Source organism: Mangifera indica, chromosome 18 (genome assembly GCF_011075055.1).
Source record: "Mangifera indica cultivar Alphonso chromosome 18, CATAS_Mindica_2.1, whole genome shotgun sequence".
Classification (NCBI taxonomy): Eukaryota; Viridiplantae; Streptophyta; class Magnoliopsida; order Sapindales; family Anacardiaceae; genus Mangifera; species Mangifera indica.
Window position 1 is genome coordinate 12,628,442 of NC_058154.1, and position 23,415 is coordinate 12,651,856.

Here is a 23,415-nt window from a genome sequence, read left to right on the forward strand (position 1 = left end):
TGACTTGAATCCACTTCCCCTTTTTATACCTAAAAATGGGAGGGTAAAGAACTCAAGATAAATACTATAGTTTGAGGTCAAATGGTAGTTGAAACTTTGTTTTTGATGTATCTCCGCGATCCATCCTCCGTAACTTCATTTAATTTTTTCTGTGACTTTCAGAATGAACTTTTTCTAGTCCATTCTAGTAGTGCTACCCAACTCCTCTCTAATATTCCATCATAATCCGAAACTTGCGGAGTTTTTTAAATCCAAGTTGGATGAGCATTCATATCAAAACACTTTTTGGCAAGAGGGCACTGTCAAAAGGGCACATCAGATGATGATGATGCCAATTTAGGATATTATGTAATCTAGCAGGAAGTGATAATGAAAGGGACAATACCAAAAAATTGCAGGTCACTTCATATTAGTACTGGTGTGGATTCTATATCTAATCTAATCTGTAATGGGTTCTTAATTTTTCTATATGGAGAACTTAGAGCAATTCTGATCTTATCTACATGTCACTCATGAAAACCAACTTCATTCAAGTCTTTTTCAAGGGCGAAGAATCTTGCTAATGAGTTCAAATCTGGATTTTGAATAAGGTTGAATTTAAATTGAACCTTAACATGGGTTAGCTCGAGTTTGATTCAAATATTAAATGGCCAATTTCAATTTAGGCATGTTTGAACTAGTCAGAGATATCATCAGAGATCACCATGAAATAAATAATATCGTCAACAAAACAAATAGTATTATCAAAAAGATATATAATATCATGTCACCAAAAAAGAATTCAAACTAAAACTTTAACTTAAATTCAATTCAAATCTTAAATATTCAACTCAAGGTCAAGTTCGTTTGATTTAATTAAAGATATCATCAAAGGTTACCCATGAAATGAATAGCATCATTAATACAATAAACAATATTATTGGCAAAATAAATAATATTATCAATGAGATAATCAATATCACCAAAGAGGAATTTAAACCAAACTACCAAATTAAACTCTAACTCAAATATAGCTCAAATCACACCAAACACCTAACCAAGTAGACTTAAATCGAATTTAACCCTAATTTTGAATCTGTAGCTGAAATTTTTAAAGTTCTTATACTTGTATCATAATATGTTTGGTTTGAACTTGAGTGATTAAAATAGTCTCCACTTACCAATAAAATGGGGTCAATTTTTATGCAGTGTTTAATGTTTTAGTACTTCTGCATTGGCTTTGGTGCATGTTGGGAGTATCTAGTATCCAATACATAAAAAAAAATGCCCCATTGTAGTAGAAAGTGACCAATTGTTTCAGAGTCAAAAATCAATCTCTTCCCCACAATGAAATCTTCACAAGCAAAGGGAAAGGGGTGAATCCAAGAAATGCTTTGTTTTTTGGGCCATATCTAAACCTTCTTAAAATCAAAATTTCAATGCCATTGTTCCCTCATGTCTAAGCATCTCATGTGGAAAAAGTTTCAACTTGCAAGTTCATATAAAAAACTAACATGTTCAACTTCACAAACTAGTAGAAAGTAAACATGCCTGTATATAGAAATATTCAGTAACTTCATGTACAGTTAATCACGTAAACGAAAAGGAAAGGACTTAAAGTACAAAGAAGAGACATTACGAAGCATGGCGACTAGGAAAAGTTTCCACTATATCAGGCGAAAATTTACAAAACTAGCAACCAAAATTCATAAACTGTTATAAGCTTCTGCTGCTGCTACTAACCCTTTTGTTAATAGTTATTTCCATCTATTTCTGAGTGTTAGCAGAGATCTTAAGCATATATCAAGCTCTCTGAACACTGTTTATACCCTTTTTTAATGTTTCACTAAAAGACTATATCTTCTAAGTCATCCATAGCCTTCTTTGTGTGATTATGATTGAACTAGAAAAAGAAAAAGCTGTAAAACCAACCTTGTGAATCTACGTATCATGTTCATCTTTGCTACTTCTTTCAACAGAGATAGATTCTCCAGTGTTTTTCTTGAGCAAGTATGTACTTGAGGAGAACTTCAATGAGAAACGAGTTGATCGAAAGAAAAAGAAAAGAGTTGCCATCAAACCGTAGATATTGCGCCTTTGTGCCATTAACTCTATAGTGTTGTTCTTCTGTGTGTTGGTGAGCCTATATGACGGTGGAAATGCCACTAGCTATAGGCGAAGCAAATGGGCTATCAGGAAGATTTAGACTGTCACTGCTATAAAAAGAAGAGAAAATTTGGCAAACTTTAATAAAAATTTAATGCAAAATCAAGAACACATGAGGGCCTTAATGCAAACATATAGAATGAAACTCTTGATGGCACAACATTCACTGCCCTCCATACAAAGTGAAATCAATTGAGGATTGGCAGGGAAAAAACAACTCCCCATAACTTCACGTTTTAAAAGGTCAAAGTAGACATACTTAGCTACCAAACTAAATTGGGAAATGTTGCCAGAGCCAATTTCATACCTCTCTTGGTCAGTCTCTGCATGTTTGACACCATCAGTGGCAGAACCATTGTTCAAAACATCCAGCAGATAACTGAAACGCTCTGCTGATGGAAAATTCAGAGGATCTACATGCACAAAGGCCAAAATCAATTGAAGAAACAAAATGAAACAAACAAGGGAACATAAAACATACAATGTAATTTACAGATTATCCAGAATATGCATGCAGTAAAAGTTTCAGACCTGATGAAACTTTCAAGCCATCCATAGTGTAGCCAAAGTAAGGCTGACTAGCAAGAGGTTTTTGCACTAATTGAAGCTCCGCAAGATGCCTCCTCTCTAATTCAAGAGCCTGCTCACGCTCATCCATAAGCTGCTGCCTGAGAAATCTTGAGGTCTCACATCCTCGTGAATCTGCGATCAACTAAGTTAGATTATACAAACTGCATAAACCATTCATTTACAAAATCAATTGTAAGATTAAAAGATGCAAAACAGCAATGAATTGGATCCACATCATTATGCAAATGGCAAAAGTCAAACAAAAGAAACATTATAAAAAGAACCCACTCACATGACTGAAACTCAGAGTCCATATCTATATATGGAGAAGAAAAATACATTGAAGGCTCCATTCTCTCTTGATATTTTCTGCCAAAAATAAAGAAAACTTATAGAAACGTCTTTTCTGAAATTTATAATATGCTAAAATGAAAGAGAAGAAAATGTATTCACCTATCAGCAAGCTTCGATTTCTCCCGGTAAGGTTTCACAAGAACACGTGCACCACAAACATAATGTGGATTTCCCTTTGCTAATATCAGTTTCACAGTATCTGCACTAGCAAAGGTTACAAATCCAAACATCCTTTTCTGTTGGCAAGGAATTCTGACATCTTCAACCTGCCCATAGGTGCTACAAAGAAACCACAACACAATAATTATAAAAAATGGAGCGAAGAGTATAAAACTACAGATGCAAAGCATTGCAAGATTAATACCTGAAGTATTTGCAAACATCATCTTCTGTAAAAGTACTCTCGGCTGGAAATGTTAGATAAATCTGACGTGATCCGCTAACAATTGGACCAGGGTCACTCCTTTCATTCCGACTTTCCGAGTATTTTGGTGCATCCTCAGCCAAAACCACAGCATGCTGTCCATGAGGCCTGCGAATAGTTCATAAAGAATGCATATGTCAAATTTTGATAAACAATAGAATGATGTAGAATACCATAATTTGTACCTGTCAATCAATCGAATGCTGTTTTTCAATCTAGCTAGAAGCTTGGTCAGACTGTAGCCAGCTTTGCCATGTCTCTGGCTCTCGGTGAGATAACCGTCTGCCTGAAGAACTCTTCCATATTTCTCATAATATATCATCGGCAAGGACGCAATTGAAATAGGATTCCCTCTTTTTGATTTCAATAATTCAATGATTTCCATCTCCAATTTCTCCAATGACCCCGGTGATACAACATGGTCTTCATTAAAACCATCCATTGAATTATGCCCAAAGAGCTGAGAGTAGTTCTCTGCGACTTGTCCGTGATAGTACCTACAATTACTTCCATGCTTACAGAACCCTTTGTTGTAATAGTGACAAGTCTTTACAGGAATTTCAGTCAGGGATGTATACCGTCGACTTCTTGCACCTAGATTACTCAGGACAGCATCTGAGTAATAATAATCATTTGCAGATCCTGCGTTCCCCAAGTTAACGTGCTCCATTTGGTCCTCTAAACTCAAAAACTGTGCTTGATTTTGGAGTTCATTGATGGAATCCGAATAGCCTAATGGCACAAAATCCGAATTATGCTTGGCAGCAACATGGTTCTCCCAATAGGATGGGACTCTAAAATTTGCTGGTAGTGACATTGCAGGCCTGGACGAAGCCAGCGAAAAAGGAGTGTAATGAGCCGGGCCATCATTAACTGGTGGCGAGTTCATAGAAGGCGAAATCGGAGCTGAAGCTGATTTAAGGGGCAATTGCTGAAGCTCAGCTTTGGCTTTGTATATAACTTCCTGTATAACATAATCAGGACTCATAGCCAACTGAACCATTTCTTGGTCACCATGATCTTGCAAAAGAAGATACCCAATAATCTTTGTTACTTGCTCTGGTTCCAGTTTCCTGATTCTGTTGAACACAATTTTTGTAGAGTCTGAAAAATCCATGTAGCATCTAGAATAGATGTCTAATCACTGCAATTGCCACACTAGGAAAAAAATTACAACTTTTTTTCCAAAATAATCCACAAATTTGCTACAAAATATAAGGTCGCATAGGTTCATAACCAGATCCAGTGGAACAAAGCTCATAAAAAAACTCCAAAAAAAAGGAAGAAAAAACGGTTAGAGTTTTGTTTCTGGTGAGAAGCTTAAAGAAGAAAAAATTAATAGTACGGAAATCTGCAAGATATGACACAAACAGAAAAGGGAAGAAATGCCTGCAAATATTTCTTTTTGGTGTGTCTATAAATGGGCATAAATCATATTAAAATGATTTCCGGATAGAAAACTGTAAAGATGCAATGATTGGGAGAAAGAAACGAATTAGTTTTCCTATTTCTGGAAAAAAAAATATTACCATACAGAATATAAGACATATCAAACATAAAAATCATATGAAACAGAAAATGAAAAAGGAAAAGGAACAGCTGTGCCTTCCAAATAAATCACAAACATTTCTTTCTGTCATTTTTTCATATACTTACACAGAGAAGAACAAAAAAGGAACACTTAAAAATCCAAGAGAAAACCAAACCACAGTGGATTCCAACAAAGAGAAGCATAGAAACAAGCTATAAACCAACAAAATAAGCACTTTCTCAAAAAAAAAAAAAAAACCCTCAAAAAATAAAGCCCTACTCTTGCATAAAACTCTAAGGCTACTTCCAGTCTCTTTCAAACTCTTTCATACTAAAAAGATAAACTTGGGATGAAAGAATCATCCAGTGACAGAAAACAAAAATACCCACCAAAATTTTTGGTCTGAGATGCAGAAAAAAGTGAGTCAGAAGAATGAACAGTGAAACACCATGTTCTAGCTTAAACCCATCTCTCTCTCTCTCTCTCTCTCTCTTCTCCTTCCGTGTGTTACTGTTCTTTCTTTCAGGCTCTCAGCTATACCTATGCATATCCAAACAAAGCTTTTCCCTCATGCTTTCGATTTTCTGAACCAAAGACATGGAAGACATCATGTTAAACACAGAGAAAGCTAACTGACACCAAATAGATGCTTTTTAAAAGCAGACACTCTCTTCCCCTCACTCCATTCCTGCTCAGTTCTTTATAATTATACTGCGTAGGGAGAAAAAAAAAAAGTTAAAAAAAATATTTTCATTTAATTATAATTAACTTTTAACCTCAACCTCATGTTTAAGAAGATAACTAAAAACCCCTAAAGTGTGAGAAACACTTATCTCCCCCCTCATGTTTAGATTTGGAAAACTATCCTTTTACCACTTTACCTCCCCTTTGATTATGAAATATAATATTCAAAATAATAACAATCAGAGAGGTTAGATTCAATTCAATTCAATTCGATTTAAACTCAAATAAAATAGTTAGTTTGAAATTGGCTCAAAATTAACTGAATGAGGTTGAAAATCAATTTAAAAATATTAACTTTAGATTTGATTCAAATCGGTTTAAATTTAGTTTACGAAAAGAAACCTAATCCTTGAATCAAACTTGATATGTTTGATATAAAATCAAATTTGAGCTCAAACAATTCGAGTCAACTCAACACTACAATGAGGGGAGGTAGGTGAAAATTTTTTGAATATAAAGGGAGGTAACAAAATTTTTAAACCTCAAGGGAGGTCAGAGTAATAAGCCATATGATTATGATTATAATAATAAGTAGGATGATTTTTTTATTTAAATTTTATTTTTTTAATTTTTGAATTTTTCACCTAGATTTTACCTTAATTAGAGATAATTAAGGCACTTAATTAGTATATTATTCCTTAATTTTCGAGTTTCATTGTTACAAATTAAATAAAATGACTAAATTACCCTTCTACCCTGAAAATAAAAAATAATTTTAAATAAATAGTTCGGAAAAACCCAAGTGCTAAATTAGAGTTTCCCACTACAAGCCTTTTTGGTCTTGCAAGGAGTTAATCTCATCCAACCTGCACCGTCGGATCATCTCGATGTGCACAAACGAACGGATCTCCAAAGGTGAGGCGCACGTACACTTGAGAAGCATGCAATATTGGGAAATTGTTTTGTGTGTAATCCACTGAAAATGACGCTTAAAAAAGGACACCAGTTTGATTGATTATGAGCCGCTGATGACAAGCCCACTAGCATCAGACGGACCCATTTCTTTTATCACCTCCATGTTTTGTGGGTCCTCGTTGCCCTATCATGGGTCCCATTTTGTCCCACTGTGTACGGCTTAGCACATTGTAGTGGTACTTGTGTGTAACTACATATATTAAAAGCATATAAAATAATTGCACAATATTAGATGATTACTTTTTTTAAATTTATGAGTCAAATTAAGAAAAATGAGATTTGATGATAATAAATATTTTTTTATTTAAAAAAAAAGGCATTTTAAAGGGATAAAAGAAGGGGGTAGATTGGTAATTATAAATTTTGTATAAAGGAGATGACCGGTTCAACTGGCTGGATAGAATGGGTTTACCAGTCAAGAGATCTATGGAGAGAAAAATTAAAGGGTGAATTTGGATTTAATTACAATATTAAGATAGGATTAAGGAGAATTAACCGGGAGAGACGGTTATAATTACCATTATCTCCGGCTTTGGTTAGCCCTTTCTCTACTACTAATTCAATTCCTCTAGTGTGTGAGAATGGGTCTTCCCTTCATTTTGTCAGGTTTATATTTAAAATTATTTACACTAATTCTTAATTATTATTTATTAAAATTATTTATTCTACTTAGTTTTTTTTATTTGTTATTCATAAGTGTATACATGTCACTAGATTTTTTAACTTTCCTCATGAGTCTGGAATTAAACTTTGAGTCAATTGGTGAGTTAGTTTGACGTAAATCTATAATACCTAATTCAAACTCATTTGAGATAATGTACAATATTACTAAAAAATTTTAAATTATATGAATAATATTATCAGTAGAATAAATAATTATTGAAAAGATAAATAAATTAAACTTGAATCGAGATTTTAAGTTAAAATTCTAACTCAAATTTAAGTCATTTAAGTTAAATAATAATTTGATTAGAGTCAATTCGACTCAAATCCACCCTAACACTTTTATCTTCAACTCGTTGCTCTTGATTTGACTTTTTTATATTTGAGTCAGTTTTAAATTAGTTTTTATTCAAATTTGTTCAAATTAAATCCAACCCCTGTTCAAAAGATTTTTGTTTGAAGAAGAAGAACCCAAATTGCAGGTAAATTTGAAATTTGAAATTTGAAATTTATGTTGAACTCAACCTTAATATTTGAAATTCTAAATATCTCTCAATAAACCATAATTAAACCCTAATCAAAGCTAGCAACGCTTAGATATTTGAAATTTGAATATAATCCCAAAATTTATTACACAAAAAATATTAAATTTTGATAAAATAGGAAGATCTTATAAACAAGAACTAATGGAAATGCAAAGTTGGAAAAAGGGATCAAAGCGGTGCCGTTTTAAGATGAGCAAAAGGGCGTAGCTTTGTGAAAATTATGAGCGTTATTGTCATTATGAGAAGGTAGATTAAATTTTAATGGTTGTGGATGTCACCATTTATGTCAAAGCTTGAAATTATTTTTTAAATTTCAAGGGGCCTTTCGCACTTCAATTCATCAATTTCAAATTGACTCTATTTAATTTAAGTTGATCTCAAACTAAGTGTTCATATTTCATTTGGATCAAATTCAATCATAATTATATTCATTTATATACCAATCACATGACACCACCATTGTCAAACTAGATACTATCGATTAACCGAAAGATTAACCTAATTTTATTTGGTATCCAATGACAACAATATGATTGATAATATAATAGTAGTAATCACTCATAAGAGAACAATATCGTTATTCAATCCACTATGCACATCTGAGTTAATTCTCAACAATATGGCTTCTTGATGTGAGCATCTGAACCAACAAGAAGCACACATGATTAAAGGTATGCTCTTGTACAAAGAATGAAAATAAGTGGAATTGAGAGAGTAATTCTATGCAGCCAATGATACATAAGTAAAATGAACGAAACAATATTTTCAAAGTAATTTGACCTACTGTTCGAGAATTTACACCAACAGTTATGTTATTAAGTTTTTTGGTCAGAGTTTGACAATATACTTAGAGCATGACACAAATGGGCTTGGGGGAGAGTTTTCCAAAATGTGCATAATTTTTGTATACAAACAATGATATGATATTATGTAATTTGATAGTTAAAAGTTAAATATAAAACAACATCCAATTATATGGTGATACATTATTATTTGTGTATAAAATTGTATATAAAAATTGTATACATAGTTTTATTGTTTCTAAAAATGTACCCCTTACCTCTGTATAAAGCTGATGATGAGTTGTGACATGCTAAGATTTGCCTCAATGTTGAGTTTTGGGCATGACCCAAAGCCTTGTAGGTTATGCTTCTATAGGCTTTTGGCAAGCTAAATTGTCAAAAATTAATTTTTTTTTGTTTTTATAATTTTTTAAATTATTAATTTAAATATTTTTTTTAGACCAATCATATCGAGTCAACACATGGGCTTTCCCTACAAGCCTCGACATAACACGCCTTAAATGTAGACATTGTCTTGACCCATAATTTTGTAGATTTTATCCCTTGGGTCATGTTTCTTTTTTTTTTTTTTTGGTTGGCACGACCTTTTGACAACTCTTCCTTTACAAAATCATTCATTTACGAGACTAAGATGCAAAATTCATTAAAGAAAATCTATAAGAGATTTCTTTTAAATTCTATTATATCGAATTTAGTTATTTTAAGCACAAATTTGTCAATCACATTATCATAATAAAATAGGAGATAATAGGGTTATAATCGTTATCTCGTATTTATAAGAGACAAGGACAAAAGTAATCAAGTATATTATAAAATTATTAAGAAGATTCATCATTCCTATTGTTTATAGGCAAATAATCATTATTTGTGCCTTGACTTGATCTATTAATAAATTATGTAACTAATCACTATATGTTGTTCACATAACTAATCGTTCTTCGATATCATTTCTATGCATTTAACCAAAGAGAAATTTTAACGGCACAACACAATTTAACAAAATATCTTAGAAAAATAAACAAATGAATGAACAAAGCACCAAAATAAGCTAAGGGTACACTTACTTTTGTTGTTTCTCCCAATTAATTAATTAATTATAATATTAAAATAAATCATTTTCAAAGTGGGCATTATAATATTTATACATCTGTCCTTACACCCTAATTCTATAATCCACCTTGATAGTGAAGTAGCTAATTTTGATCTTTGACCTAATTAAGAAACTTACCTTACCGTCTCAATCAAGTTATTTATTATTATAATTAATCCATATTTTAACCCTAATTATTTTTTATTAATCACTATTCTTGTAGTCATAGTGAATAAAAGTTGTCTCCTTCAATGGATTAATTTTATATTAAGATCTACATCACCAAGGGTATCCAATCATTTATCTTAATTAAATATATTGATCGTATTTTGTCTTACGAGTACAATGCTAATAGTTCAAATGAAACTTGCCTGTATAAAACTATAAAAATAAATTTATAAAGGTTTAGATTCGAGTTTTTATCATATTTATGGAGTCTTGACTTATCTGATATAGTAGTTATAGATTTGATTATTATACTATGAGTTTACTCATCTAACAAATATTGACAAAGTTCCTAGTTACCAAAAAAAAAAAATCTACGAAGGCGAAATTACTTGTATAAGACTATAAGTACCAAATAAATAAAAATATACCCTATTAAGATCCGAACAATTACTTTGACTTAATAGTCGTGGTTATATGTCTTAAAGTTTTGTTAACAAATTAGACATGTAAATGTTTTGAGCAATTCGAACATAACATCGATCTGGTCAAAGGTTTGATCCTATTAATGATTGAATTAGTGAATTGTGTAAATATGTATCAAAACAATATTCAACTAAAAAGAGTAATGACTTGGTGATATACAATGCATATTCTTTATCAGATGAATTTGGTTTGAGTCCTGATGAAAGAATATATATACTTGTTTAAAACTAAAAAATCTTTAGAATATCATAAATTATTACCTAATGTGATTAGTTGTTGATATATACAACATTACTTTAATATGCATGTATTGATTCACAATACTAATAATAACCAAAGTTTTATTAAACTCATTGTTTTTTTTTTTTAAACAAAAAACTCTTATTTGAGTTAGATAATCTTTTAAATAAGTTTAAATCAAACATATCAAACAGAAGAAAACTCTAGGTAAAGTGATCGATTCACTAATACAATATCAGATAAATCAAGAGTTCAAACTCTTACCCCTTTTACTTAGATGTCTCCCGCTTTGTTAGTCAAACTACTCTTTATAAGCAAAATAAATTATTGTCGCACATGTTTTTATTGTTCTAATAAACCCAACAACAAATGAACAAATAAGCAAGTATTCAATTTAAATGGGTGAGCCCTAGTTTGATCAAGTCAAAGCATGTAATATGAGGATTAGTGAGTGAGTGAGCATGGTCTTTCCTTTGCATGTCAATATCAAACCCCTTTTTCTTTTCCTCTTAAATAGCCAGCTACTTCACATGTTTTTTCACCTAATCATTGTTGCCTTTCTAGTCAACTTGTGGTGCATATTGTCAATACAAGCAAAAAGAGGCTTTGAGGGCTTGCCCTAAAAGTGATTGTTGACTTGTGCCATGTTGGGCTTGAAATGGTAGCTAACTATCTATATTTAGACTTATGGTTGAGTCAATTTAGATGCCAAGTAACCCTTTAAAGCTAAGCCTTGGGTTGGCCCCCAATTGGAATGGTCAACTCTAAGTTGAGTACCAACATCATTAAATGGCGTGGCCTAAGATCACACTCATATGGACCTAACTGTTTGAAATATAATGTGTTTCTTATATAAACATGTGACATTTTGTCCTTGAGTATTACTTTAACTATCAAAAGTGGGAATACCCAATCAGAGGGGATAAGTTTAAAACCAATCGATAACGTATTAAAATTAATTTTTTTATTTACATAATACAATTATTGTGGAACTTATTTTAAGACCTAAATTTTCTTTTACTTTGTGTGGTTAATGTCATTGTAATCCAATTGCATATCATATTGTATTTCGAAAAAAATTGTAATTATCATATCATCATCTTAAAAAAAATCATAAATATCGTATGAAATTTTAAATTTTTCAAATACACCTCTATCATATCATCACTTCTCCAAAAAGTTTTATTGATCCACAAAAGTAACATATATTATATCATATAATCTTGATACATTTTAGAATATATATTATTTTTCATTTATATTAAATTATAATGTATAATACGTATTGGGTATCATATAATATTAATAACTACAATCAGTGCAAATCCAATTAAGTAAAAAATGTAACTTCTGACTAGATAAGAAAAAGATTATCCAACTTAAATAAAAATTTTTGGTAAATATAAATATAAGAAAAAATTCATTAATAAGGTAAACTATGTTGTGGCAAAAGGACTCAAGCCAAACAATGGCTTGAGACCAAATCCATCTCCACAAGATTGCTTTTCATAGTAGATTTACCTTGAACTCCCATGTTAAGTTAAAATTAAAAATTTGACATAGTACAACACCATAATAAGATCTTTTTTAAATTTTAAATACATAATTTTTAAATGTCAGTATTGCTTAGGGCCCATTTGAATTAGACTTGTGAGAATTAGGTAGCTATTTAATGAAGTTTTGGGCCCATCAAATTGGTATTGTCCTTGTGATATTGAGACTATTTATCAAATTTGATTGAATGATTGATCATTTTGGTGAAGACGAGGGGTGCTCCAAGTGGGATTGTATCGAGATTATTTATCCGTTCGAATTGATGCGAGTTCAATTTGAAAAAAATTTCAATCTTATCTTAGCTTGAAATCGATATTTTAATGGTATTGTCACACGGAGCTCGTTTCCTTGATAATTCTTCTTTTACTCTAACTAATCTTTTAGATTCGAATGGTTTTTATTTTTTTCTTTGATTACTTTGATCATTCTCTAGTATTACTGTTCACCATTCAAGTGATTTGAGCCCAGTTTCAAACTAGTTATCATAGATTCGATCCAATCTCAACCCTCAACTTGAAGTGCATCCACTCTTAGTGAAGACAATTGTTTTTGTTTGTAGAATACCAAGTCACATGCAACAGTTTGAATTGTCAAAAACTAACTTAATTGGTTTTTGCTGAGAGAAACCCAATGAACTTATTCAGTGAATCATATTTATTATTGGGAAGCCCAATGGGCCTAATCTCGGGTCCATGAATGGCCCATTAAACTTGATTGCTTAGAGTAGGAGATCTAGTTTGGTGTGTTCTAGCTGCAAAAATAGATGTAACAAGAGGTCACACTTGGACTTGTGGGGGAAATGGCTACCTCAACTGAGTCACTCCGATTTGGATATATTTTTTTATTTAATTTGGGTTGAATTCGAAATAAAGTTTCATTTGAACAATTTGGTTTAAATTTTTTTTAATAATATTATTTATATTATTAATTTCGTCAATAATATAATATTATTTATTCTACTAACATTTACTTAATAATATTATAAACCCATTTAAATTTATCAATAAAATTATATATATATATTTTTGATATATAATTTATGTACACATATGATATATTATCATGTGATTGAATATTTCTTTATCATATGATGACACATATATTAAAATCACTTAATTATATAATGACATATTATTATATATATTAATTGTATATCAAAATTAGACACACATAACATTGCTCTAAATTTATTACAGTGAACGAAAACTCAACTGTGCTAATCCATATTCGGGTTTTACTCAAATCAGCTTTAGGTCACAAAATTTGGTAAAACGGGTCAACAAGGTAGATGGGTCGGATCTGCTAAAACCCGAATCTTGGTTCATCATAGTTTGTCACTTGCTTTCCACTTCTCTCTCTCTCTCTCCCTTGTTTTTTCTTTTCCCTCAATTGATCTCCTATTCAGTTTCTGCTCTCTTCTATTTACGCTCTCCCATCACCACTCTGGGCTTCTTCGATATAAATCACTATCTTTCTTGCTTTTTTTTTTTTTCACCCACACTTACTGCGGGTTCGCTTCCGCCTATTTGCCCTCTGGGTCTGGCTTTTTTGTCTCTACTGAAGCTTTCTCACGTGACTTCTTCCCTGGTCAGGTAATCCTCCGAATCTTCCACGTTACTTTTATGTTTCAGCGAGTGAAAGATTCCACCTTTGATCTATGGTTTTTGTGAACTGGGGTTTGTTTGTTGGACCAATTTGGCAATTGGGTGCTTTCATCTTTTGCGTGAATTTCGGTTATTGTTTTCGTTATATTGTTTTATTTGAATTTGTGCTGGGGAATTGGCAGCTGGGATCAATATTTTTCGTGTGAATTTGTGTTATTTAGAGAACTTTGCAACTGGGTGTGGAGAAATGTTGTCGTGACTTGATTTAGGCATTGAATCAATAGTTTGAAAGTTTGTAGGATGACCAAGATTGACCGTTTCATAGTTTAAACATTTAGGCTTCTTGTACTGGCTGGAGTTGCATGGTTTAAAACGTGCAGTTTTTATGGTCTTTTTATAGGGAATGAATGAAGTTAGCCTTCTACCATCAAGGTCCATTGATTAACAGATAGGATGGTGGCTGGAGGGTAGCATAATGCTTAAGCTGTTTTTTTTTGGTCAAAGACAATGGTGAGTGATGAAGGAAGCTGAATTTGAGTGTTTTTATCAAATCTTGGGTCCATCTAGTTAGAAATTGTTGGCTTTGGGCCCCTGCTTGCATGGATTTTGTTTCTTGGTTGGGAATCCTGGGCTTATTCACGAGGCGATGTGAGATGTGACAGTTTCATAGAGCTTTAAAACAAACTACTTTCTCTAATTTACAGAGTTTCTAGCTTTGTTGGGTGAGCAGAGTAAAATGTAGTTGCTGAGCGAAGAAAAGTCAAACACAAAATTGGAGATGTTGATTCAAAATTTTTCAACTCATGAATTGCAGCGATTCAGTTCCATTATTTTAGATATGTGAGAACTGATTATCATTGTATTATTACTGGAATACTTGTTATTACAAAAAAAAAAAAAAAGGAGAAATGAAAAAGAAAACAACCCAGAGATAAAATTTTTCAACTGTTTTCTGTTGTTTGATGACTTAGATACTATGCCTTTTCCTATAGGCAATTATTTAAAATCTGTTTTTTGTGTTTTCAAATTTTGGTTTCTTTGTTAATAGTCATGATTTGTGTTCAATCTATATCATTTAGTATTTTATGGCACTTAGAGGTTCTGAGCTATCATGAAATGAATCTTTATTCTGTTTGTCAAATTGTTGATTTGTGTGTTCTGGCAGGTTTAGGTGATGGAAGTTTGACTTTAGCAATTGGACCAAGTAATATTGATCAAATCCATGGGGACAGAAAATCCTGGTCATCCAAGTTTTCCTGTAAGACCTTTGCCTGCACCTTTTGCTGCCGTACCTCCAACAGGGACACCGTTTTCATCATCTGATCCTCTGGTTGGACATGAGGCCTCTAGTTTTAGGCCAACTCCACCCACCCCACCTCAGGCTACTGGTCCTTTTGTGTCATCTGGGCCAACAGTTGCATCAGATGGCTCTGGTTTCAAAGCTACTGCACCACCGAGGTTCAATGATCAATCAGTGTCTTTTACACCAACAACATATATCCCATCCACTGGTGGTCCTTTCTATCGTTTTCCAACATCACAATTTCCTTCAACGACCCAAGGTCCACCGGCACGTGCTCCAGGCCCACCACAGGTTCAACCATTTGCTAGTCAAGTTTCAAGTCCTCCAGTTTCATTTCATCAACAGCCTTCTTCAGTGCCGATGGGGTCTCCACCTCAAAGAGCAAATTTTGCACCACCTACTGTGAATGCTCCTCAATCTCTGTCTGATTCATCATTCTCAGGCCCTCGGCCAAGTTTGCAGCCTTCATTTACTCCTGTGGATTCATCATATTCTTCTGCAAGAACCACTTTGCAGCCTCCTTTGCCTGGATATGTGAATACACAGTCTAATGCAGTCTCCCAAGTGCCAACTATGCCATCTTCTTTTCCTTCTTATCCTGGAAGTTATGTACCTCCCCCGCCGACAATCACTTCTTCTTTTCCAGCTCATCAGGGAGGTTTGGCCCCACCTATGTCAACAGCAACCCCACCAGGCATGATTTCCCAACATCCAGGACTTCCTGGTGGTATCATGCAAGGTTTAGCAGAAGAATTCAGGTCTCTCTCTTTTGGGTCTATTCCGGGATCAATTGAACCTGGGGTTGATTTGAAAGCATTACCAAGGCCATTGGAGGGGGACGTGGAGCCAAATTCATTTGCTGAGATGTACCCCTTAAATTGCCATTCTAGATATTTAAGGCTGACTACTACAACAATACCAAATTCCTCATCTTTGGTTTCAAGATGGCATTTGCCTCTCGGAGCAGTTGTTTGCCCTCTTGCTGAAGCTCCTTCAGGGGTTAGTGTCTCTGTATTCAAACAAAGTTGAATTTTGATGTACTATAACTGGCTGTTAGAGGAGTTTTATTTTATTTTCCATTGATATCTACTCTCTTTCTTTTAGGAGGAGGTGCCCATAGTTAATTTTGCTTCAACTGGGATTATTCGTTGTCGGAGATGCCGTACATATGTGAATCCATATGTGACATTTACTGATGCTGGACGGAAGTGGCGTTGCAACATCTGTTCTTTACTTAATGATGGTAAGCCTCAGGAATTTCTTAGAAACAAAGATTTGATATGAAACATGAAGTGGCTTTAGAACCAGCTTCTGTCAATTATTACTTGAAATCTTTTATTGTTAGTTGGCTTAAGTAGAATAATTGCATGTTGATGATTTTCATATACTCAATGCTTACTAATTATATTCTTTCATTTTTTCTTTGGTTTTAATGTTTTTTCTCTTAAGTTTGAATGCCACAACATGATATATTTGCTAAATAGTGACAAATTACAGAGTTAAAAATGTCTCTTTATTGAGATGATTTGTTCTGAAGCTAATTGTATTAGGGTCTTCATGTGGAGAACACCTATCACACGTCAACTGATTATGACATGCATTTTTCAACATAATTGATTTTTTTATATTGCAATAAATTCTTGCATGCTTAATCTATACCTTGGATGATTTTTGGCAGTTGTATATCTTCATTGTTTTGCAATTGCAAGTTTATCTAATTGGTAGAAAGTGGCTATTTGGTGGTAATTTTCTTTATTATTTTCTGGGGCAAGGGATAGTTGCTAATTAACTTCAATTTTCTGTTCAGTTCCAAGTGATTATTTTGCCCATTTAGATGCCACTGGCAGAAGAATTGATCTTGATCAGCGACCTGAGCTTACTAAGGGTAGTGTGGAATTTGTTGCTCCTACTGAGTATATGGTGCGGCCTCCAATGCCGCCTCTATACTTTTTTCTCATTGATGTGTCAATATCTGCAATTAGAAGTGGTATGCTTGAGGTAAGCACTTTCAGCTTAGGATGTGCTAAAATTACCATAAAATATTGGTGCTATTTTATGTGATATATACTTGCCTCATTTTTATCTGATATAGTAACACTCAGGTGTTTCTCTTTCACTTATATGCATTTGCTAAGATGGCTTTTAGAATCATCCTAAATATTGGGAATAAATTCTTAGCATATTTTATATTTGTATGCTTTTCAAGTGATAGAATAATAAGATTGATCACACTTGGCCTGATTTGGGCATGTCCAGAATTGACAAGGTAAGGTTTGCGAGTAAGGGGCTTGAGCCTTGGCTAGTGTATTAATGGATAGGATGAACTAATAATCCTATGGGCTTATGGTAAGGTTTGCGAGCATAACTGAAAATGGGAATGATGCATATATACCCCTCTTTCATTTGCATGAGAATTCATCTGGTTCACATTATCAAACATGAATTTCTTTGACTTTTGTGCAGGTCGTGGCTGAAACTATCAAGTCATGTTTGGATGACTTGCCAGGCTTCCCCAGAACCCAGATTGGATTTATTACTTATGATAGTACTATTCATTTTTATAATATGAAGGCAAGTAACTTGGATAATCTTAAAATTGTTTTTTTTTTTTTTATGTACTTCTGTCATTTTTTTTTTCAGTTTCAAACAAGTTATCATGCTAAATAATTTTTTGATTTGCCTTTGCAGTCTTCTTTGACACAACCTCAGATGATGGTGGTCTCTGATCTGGATGACATATTTGTCCCATTGCCAGATGATCTCCTTGTTAACTTGTCTGAATCTAGAAGTGTTGTGGGAGCATTCTTAGATAGCTTACCGTCAATGTTTCAGGACAATGTCAATGTAGAGTCTGCTTTTGGTCCAGCTCTTAAAGCGGCATTCATGGTTATGGTTTGTATATTTTTCTCCATTACTTTGAACTTCGACAATTGATAGTCCTTTTTCTCCCTTTAATTAAAGCTTTCACTATTAATTTCATTTCCAGCATAATGTGACTTTTAATTCACTTATTATGCCATTTTAAAATATTTTGAACTATAATGACCTTAATAATTTATTCCCTTTGTATCATTTCTCTGTGTCTGTTCACAGAATCGACTTGGAGGAAAATTGCTAATATTTCAGAACACCCTGCCTTCTCTTGGTGTTGGCCGTTTGAGGTTAAGGGGTGATGATGTTCGTGTATATGGGACTGATAAAGAACATGCATTAAGAATACCTGAAGATCCCTTCTATAAGCAAATGGCTGCTGATTTGACCAAGTTCCACATAGCTGTGAATGTGTATGCATTCAGTGACAAATACACCGATATAGCCTCATTAGGTACATGATAATTGTTTTAGGCTTAAATTATAACAAGTTATGGGAACTGGATTGAGCCCATCCAGATTTTTTGAATTTTAGTAGCAATTCAGTTGATAAATTTTTTTCCTCATATAGGTACTTTGGCAAAATACACTGGCGGTCAAGTATATTACTATCCAAACTTCCAGTCATCCCTTCATGGAGCTAAATTGATGCATGAGTTATCACGAGATCTAACCAGGGAAACTGCTTGGGAGGCTGTCATGCGCATAAGATGTGGAAAAGGTCAACTTATTTTGACATATGAGAGTCTGTTCTATTGTAGACATGTATACTTGCAGTCATTTAGAGTTATCATGTAGATATAGCTGATTCTTTTTTGTCTTTGGTTCTTCCAGGGATTCGGTTTACATCTTATCATGGAAACTTTATGCTGAGGTCCACCGATCTATTAGCACTTCCAGCTGTAGATTGCGATAAAGCGTATGCAATGCAGTTATCTCTTGAAGAGACATTACTGTCAACTCAGACAGTATATTTTCAAGTTGCTTTGCTGTATCTTCTTGAGTTAAAAGTCAGTGTTTATTCGCAAATCAAACTACAAATATATACATATGTGATGGCTCTGTGCATTTTAGAAATGTGAATTGACTCTGCTAAGTAAAAATTCTACTCAATTGGTTTCTAATATTTAGGTAGTGAAGAATCTGATTACATGCCTTTTCACACCCAAAAATTAATATTTAATTTATTTGTGATTTGCTTGTGGAATTTTGGGGTTAGTCAGTAGGAATAGCTGAATAAGAAGTAGAGAAAATATGCCCCATTCTTAAGACTGGTCTACATTAATCGTTGCTAGTTTCTCTTTTCTTATTAGATAACCTTTTTCTAGCATTTATGTATTTGGGGATGTTAACTCCATTTCCTGCAAAAAATAATTGAAACTCAATGATTTTCTTTTGAATTGGCAACTGAGGCTAAATTTGTTCTCTGTTCTGAATACTCTTAAATTTCTCATATTTCCTCAATTTTTCTATAAGACACCATTTGTTAAGATCCCAAATGCAAGGTATGAGATTAGATCTCACATTAGAAAGTATAAGTAACTAATGTGGGGTTTATATAATCTTGGGTTTTCCCATCTCAATAGCTAACTTTTGAATTGTGGTTCTCTTAAGGTTTGTATCATTTGGTATCAGAGTCATCACCATGTCTCTTAGTTGCAATCGTACGGCACGGGTGGTAATGCTGGCATTGCAATGTTTGCCTGGGGCTGGCAAGGAGCTAGCGCCTAGCTAGCCCGCGTGGGCACCAGGACTACTGAGCATGGTGGTCTATTAAGATCCCAAGTGTAAGATATGAGACTTGGATCTCACATTGGAAAGTATAAGCAACTATTGTGGGGTTTGTATGACCTTGTGTTCTCCCATCTCAATAGCTAGTTTTTTAGGTGTGGTTCTCCCAAAGTTTATATCACTATTCCACGATATTGTCTTCTACCCATGTACGCTAGCTTGAACTTTTTGTAGTGCGTGATTTTAGTTTTTTGACTAGTGAAAGAATAAATCTGTTTGTTTTTTGTTTTGTTTTCTTTTGGTTTTCTTAATTTTGCTTGCCAATGTTGATGAGGTAATATTTTTTGCAAGACAAAAGTGCAACTGTTCTATTACCGAAAAGGGTTGCAGTTACTGATGTTTCTTTAACAATTAAAAGATACACTGCGTCTTCTGGAGAGAGGCGTATCCGGGTCCATACTTTAGCAGCTCCTGTTGTTGCAGATCTAAGTGAGATGTATCGCCAGGCAGACACTGGTGCCATTGTTTCTTTAGTTTCTAGGTTAGGTAGGTTTATCTATACCTATGCTGGTATTGCATGTGCAATCAATTTTGTTTTCAGATTGGTTCTTGATTTTATATATCTGTCAATGAACCTGAAATAATTTACAGCAATTGAGAAAACATTATCTCATAAGCTGGAAGATGCACGAAACGCATTGCAGCAAAGGATTGTCAAAGCTCTTAAGGAATATCGGAATCTCCATGCTGTTCAGCATCGCCTGGGAGCCAGGATGATATATCCTGAATCTCTGAAGTACCTTACTTTGTATGGTTTAGCACTGTGTAAATCAACACCACTACGAGGAGGATATGCTGATGCTCCACTTGATGAACGCTGTGCAGCAGGTTACACTATGATGGCATTGCCTGTAAAAAGCTTGTTGAAACTTCTGTATCCCAGCTTGATACGAGTTGATGATTTTCTCTTAAAGGTAAAAGAATTTTGTGCATCTAAACTTCTTAAATGATAATGTAAGTTTAACAAAATTAACAGTTTTCTTTTGATATATGCAGCGATCAGGTGATGTTAAGGAGTTTTTAGACAACATAAAGAGGTTACCACTAGCTGCAGAGAGCCTAGATTCTAGAGGACTGTATATATATGATGACGGTTTCCGTTTCGTTTTATGGTTTGGTAGAATGCTTCCACCTGATGTAGCTATGAATCTGCTTGGCCAAGACTTCGCGGCTGAGTTATCCAAGGTATGCTATGTCATTTTTGTAGTCCATACTGAATGTAGTTGGCATTTTGTGATTATTATGTAGCAAGAGTTTTTTATTACTGTTTAGAGTTAAATGATACCAACATGCATGTTGATCTTGGACATATATATAGGTTTATTATGGAGGATGATTGATCATTTGACAAACTTTTACTGGGCTTTATAATATATTCAAAGTTGGTCTTGTATTATGTAGCTTGTGAAAATTTCTAAAATAAAAGACCAGTGATAATATTGAAATTACAAAAACTAGAATATCTAAAAAAGTAAAAAAGAAAATGGAAGCCATATATGGTTTAGCCTTAGTGTCCCTATAATGTGGCTTACAATCGGACTGTGCTTGTTCGATCTTTAGTTTTGTTTATCGTGTTTAATTGATTTTGAATGTGTGTGCATTTATCTTAATGATAATTCATTTTTCTTGTTTCTCTGTGCTTCTTCATGATGAGGCTGTAACTGAATTAACCTGCTATCATGTTCTTGTTTAATTGTTGGGATTCAGGTTACTCTTACTGAGCGTGATAATGAAATGTCAAGAAAGTTGTCGAAGATATTGGAGGGACTTAGAAGAACTGATCTTTCTTATTATCAGCTGTGTCATCTTGTAAGACAAGGTGAACAGCCCAGAGAAGGCTTCTTTCTTCTTGCAAACCTTGTTGAGGACCAGATCGGTGTTAGCAGTGGTTATGTTGATTGGATTCTGCAGATACATCGACAAGTACAGCAAAATCCATAGTACAAAGGTAATAACTTAAAACTACTGATCACTTCAGCTGCTTCAAAATTGTTAATAATACTTGGAGTGGTTCTATTGACATGGTTCTGCTGATTTTTACAACAAATAAAGAAAAACAGAAGTGATTTTATTGATAAAAGGGGATTTATATGTAGATAAACTGACAATTTGAGGAGCTGGGGTCTCCCAATCCGGCAATTTGAGGAGCCAGTGACCTTCCAAATCAGCCCAAAGGCGCCCACAGCTCATATTTATATATATACCGCCCAAACTTGTTTCATAACTCTCCAATACCATTTCAACTGTCCACACAGACCATTTATATGTCATAGCTGCAGTACATACCCTACATATTTCGTAACTGTCCAATCCCATTTATTTCAGAAAAAATATTAGTCCTAACATTCCCAAAGGCTGCCCATAGCCAAAGGTGGTTTGAAAACACTAATTTTTTTTATCCCCTTTTACAATCCCAACTCTCATCTATATGTACTGCCCATACAGGTTGCATAACTGTCCATGCATTCCATTCATGTTGTATAACTCCGCAATTCGAAAAATGCCCATATTTCATAAATATCCGATCCTATTTCATAACCGCCCATATATATTATACATGTTTTGTAATGGCCCAATTCTATTTATTTCACCAAAATATTAGTCCTGACATATCTATCTTCTTCACTGTAATGCTGCAGAGATACCAGTGGGTTGTTCTGTCCTTCATTGAGAAAGTGATCTGAACATTTGTTCAATACCGTAAATAACCATTGATTTCAGCCACAAGTTCCCACAAAATGTGGATGGTTGAGTTGCCTATACGGATCACCTTCATTAGAAATATTTTCATATGACAATCTGTTGCTTCACTATAGGATTCAATAACTGGGGGACGTGTATAACATTATTTTACATATTTTCATATCAAAATGAAACAGATAAATTTTTTATTTGATAGCTTAAATTATTGTCAGTAAATTTGTTACTATTGGTATATTTTTAAGAACCCTTAAGGCACTTGCATTGCTTAGAGAGGTGTGTGTTTCCCAATTGCTTGACATTGTTATTTGTACTCAATTTTGTTCTGATAATTGAAGCAATGTTAAAATTGCCATTCTGGGCTTTGAATGGATATTATTTCTGTAATAAATCTACGTGTATTTAATTTTGAGTATCTAATTATGTATTTAGATGATGTATCATTATGTAATCGGAGGATTTTGAAAATTTGGAGCTGGGTATGTTTCGTGATCAAGCTTTGTTCTTCTATTTGCAAGTTTTATGGAACAGAGGCTGAAAGTAGGGGGTTTATGGTATATTCAAAACATTATGGGCTATCATGGAATTATTTATAAGGGGTTCAAAAAAGCTATAAAAATTTGAAACACTCCTTTTATGTTTTAAACCTACGATTTGGATCTATATTAAATAAACCCATATATTTATTGATATAAACCAAGGACACCTTATAATTGTAAAATAATTTTATAGACCCTTTTGACTTCTTATAACTTCAAATGCACCCGTGATCATGGTTTTGCTTTGGTTCGACCATGACTCGGTGGCTAATATGGTATAAACAAAGTTTTAAAAGGATTTAACAATTAGATCGCTTTGAACAACAGTTGAATTAGGTGAATTGTGTTAGGTTAGGGGTCAACCACGGTTCAATTTGG

The 23,415-nt window shown here is 33.6% G+C and overlaps 2 protein-coding genes across 6 annotated transcripts; one reads left to right on the forward strand and one right to left on the reverse strand.

Moving 5' to 3' along the window:
• Positions 1 to 1,516: 1,516 nt before the first annotated feature.
• On the reverse strand, positions 1,517 to 5,702 carry LOC123201488 (zinc finger CCCH domain-containing protein 18-like). 4 transcript variants are annotated; one of them, XM_044617017.1, is made up of 9 exons: positions 5,414 to 5,702; positions 4,072 to 4,637; positions 3,679 to 3,990; positions 3,434 to 3,601; positions 3,169 to 3,348; positions 3,008 to 3,084; positions 2,677 to 2,847; positions 2,453 to 2,558; positions 1,517 to 2,195 (listed from the first exon to the last, which is right to left on the reverse strand). In XM_044617017.1, the coding sequence occupies exons 2-9, from the start codon at positions 4,608 to 4,610 to the stop codon at positions 2,123 to 2,125; spliced, it is 1,626 nt and encodes a 541-aa protein (XP_044472952.1). In that variant the 5' UTR covers positions 4,611 to 4,637; positions 5,414 to 5,702; the 3' UTR covers positions 1,517 to 2,122. The 4 variants fall into 4 exon arrangements, with proteins under 4 accessions (XP_044472952.1, XP_044472951.1, XP_044472950.1 ...); XM_044617016.1 differs by having other exon boundaries at positions 1,517 to 2,148; positions 3,679 to 4,637; XM_044617015.1 differs by having other exon boundaries at positions 1,517 to 2,192; positions 3,679 to 4,637.
• Positions 5,703 to 13,579: 7,877 nt separating this feature from the next.
• LOC123201966 (protein transport protein Sec24-like At3g07100) lies at positions 13,580 to 22,889 on the forward strand. Of its 2 annotated transcripts, none has more exons than XM_044617650.1 (14): positions 13,580 to 13,821; positions 14,999 to 16,135; positions 16,241 to 16,379; positions 16,944 to 17,134; positions 17,600 to 17,707; positions 17,825 to 18,028; positions 18,230 to 18,461; positions 18,579 to 18,728; positions 18,842 to 18,998; positions 20,157 to 20,284; positions 20,390 to 20,712; positions 20,795 to 20,985; positions 21,511 to 21,746; positions 22,438 to 22,889. In XM_044617650.1, exons 2-13 carry the CDS (start codon positions 15,056 to 15,058, stop codon positions 21,737 to 21,739), a joined length of 3,132 nt encoding a protein of 1,043 aa, XP_044473585.1. In that variant the 5' UTR covers positions 13,580 to 13,821; positions 14,999 to 15,055; the 3' UTR covers positions 21,740 to 21,746; positions 22,438 to 22,889. The 2 variants fall into 2 exon arrangements, with proteins under 2 accessions (XP_044473585.1, XP_044473584.1); XM_044617649.1 differs by having other exon boundaries at positions 13,581 to 13,821; positions 20,795 to 20,983; positions 21,506 to 21,746.
• The last annotated feature ends 526 nt before the right edge of the window (positions 22,890 to 23,415 follow it).

What these genes read in the sequence shown, in the direction of transcription:
- LOC123201966 (XM_044617649.1), top strand. Translation starts at nt 15,056, where the DNA reads ATGGGGACAGAAAATCCTGGTCATCCAAGTTTTCCTGTAAGACCTTTG. An exon ending in TATTTTCAAGTTGCTTTGCT is followed by an intron (nt 18,999 to 20,156) that starts GTATCTTCTTGA and finishes AACAATTAAAAG; the next exon opens with ATACACTGCGTCTTCTGGAG. An exon ending in TTGATGATTTTCTCTTAAAG is followed by an intron (nt 20,713 to 20,794) that starts GTAAAAGAATTT and finishes TGATATATGCAG; the next exon opens with CGATCAGGTGATGTTAAGGA.
- LOC123201488 (XM_044617014.1), bottom strand. Translation starts at nt 4,610, where the DNA reads ATGGATTTTTCAGACTCTACAAAAATTGTGTTCAACAGAATCAGGAAA. An exon ending in TGGCTTGAAAGTTTCATCAG is followed by an intron (nt 2,559 to 2,676) that starts GTCTGAAACTTT and finishes TTGTGCATGTAG; the next exon opens with ATCCTCTGAATTTTCCATCA. An exon ending in GCAGAGACTGACCAAGAGAG is followed by an intron (nt 2,196 to 2,452) that starts GTATGAAATTGG and finishes TTCTTTTTATAG; the next exon opens with CAGTGACAGTCTAAATCTTC.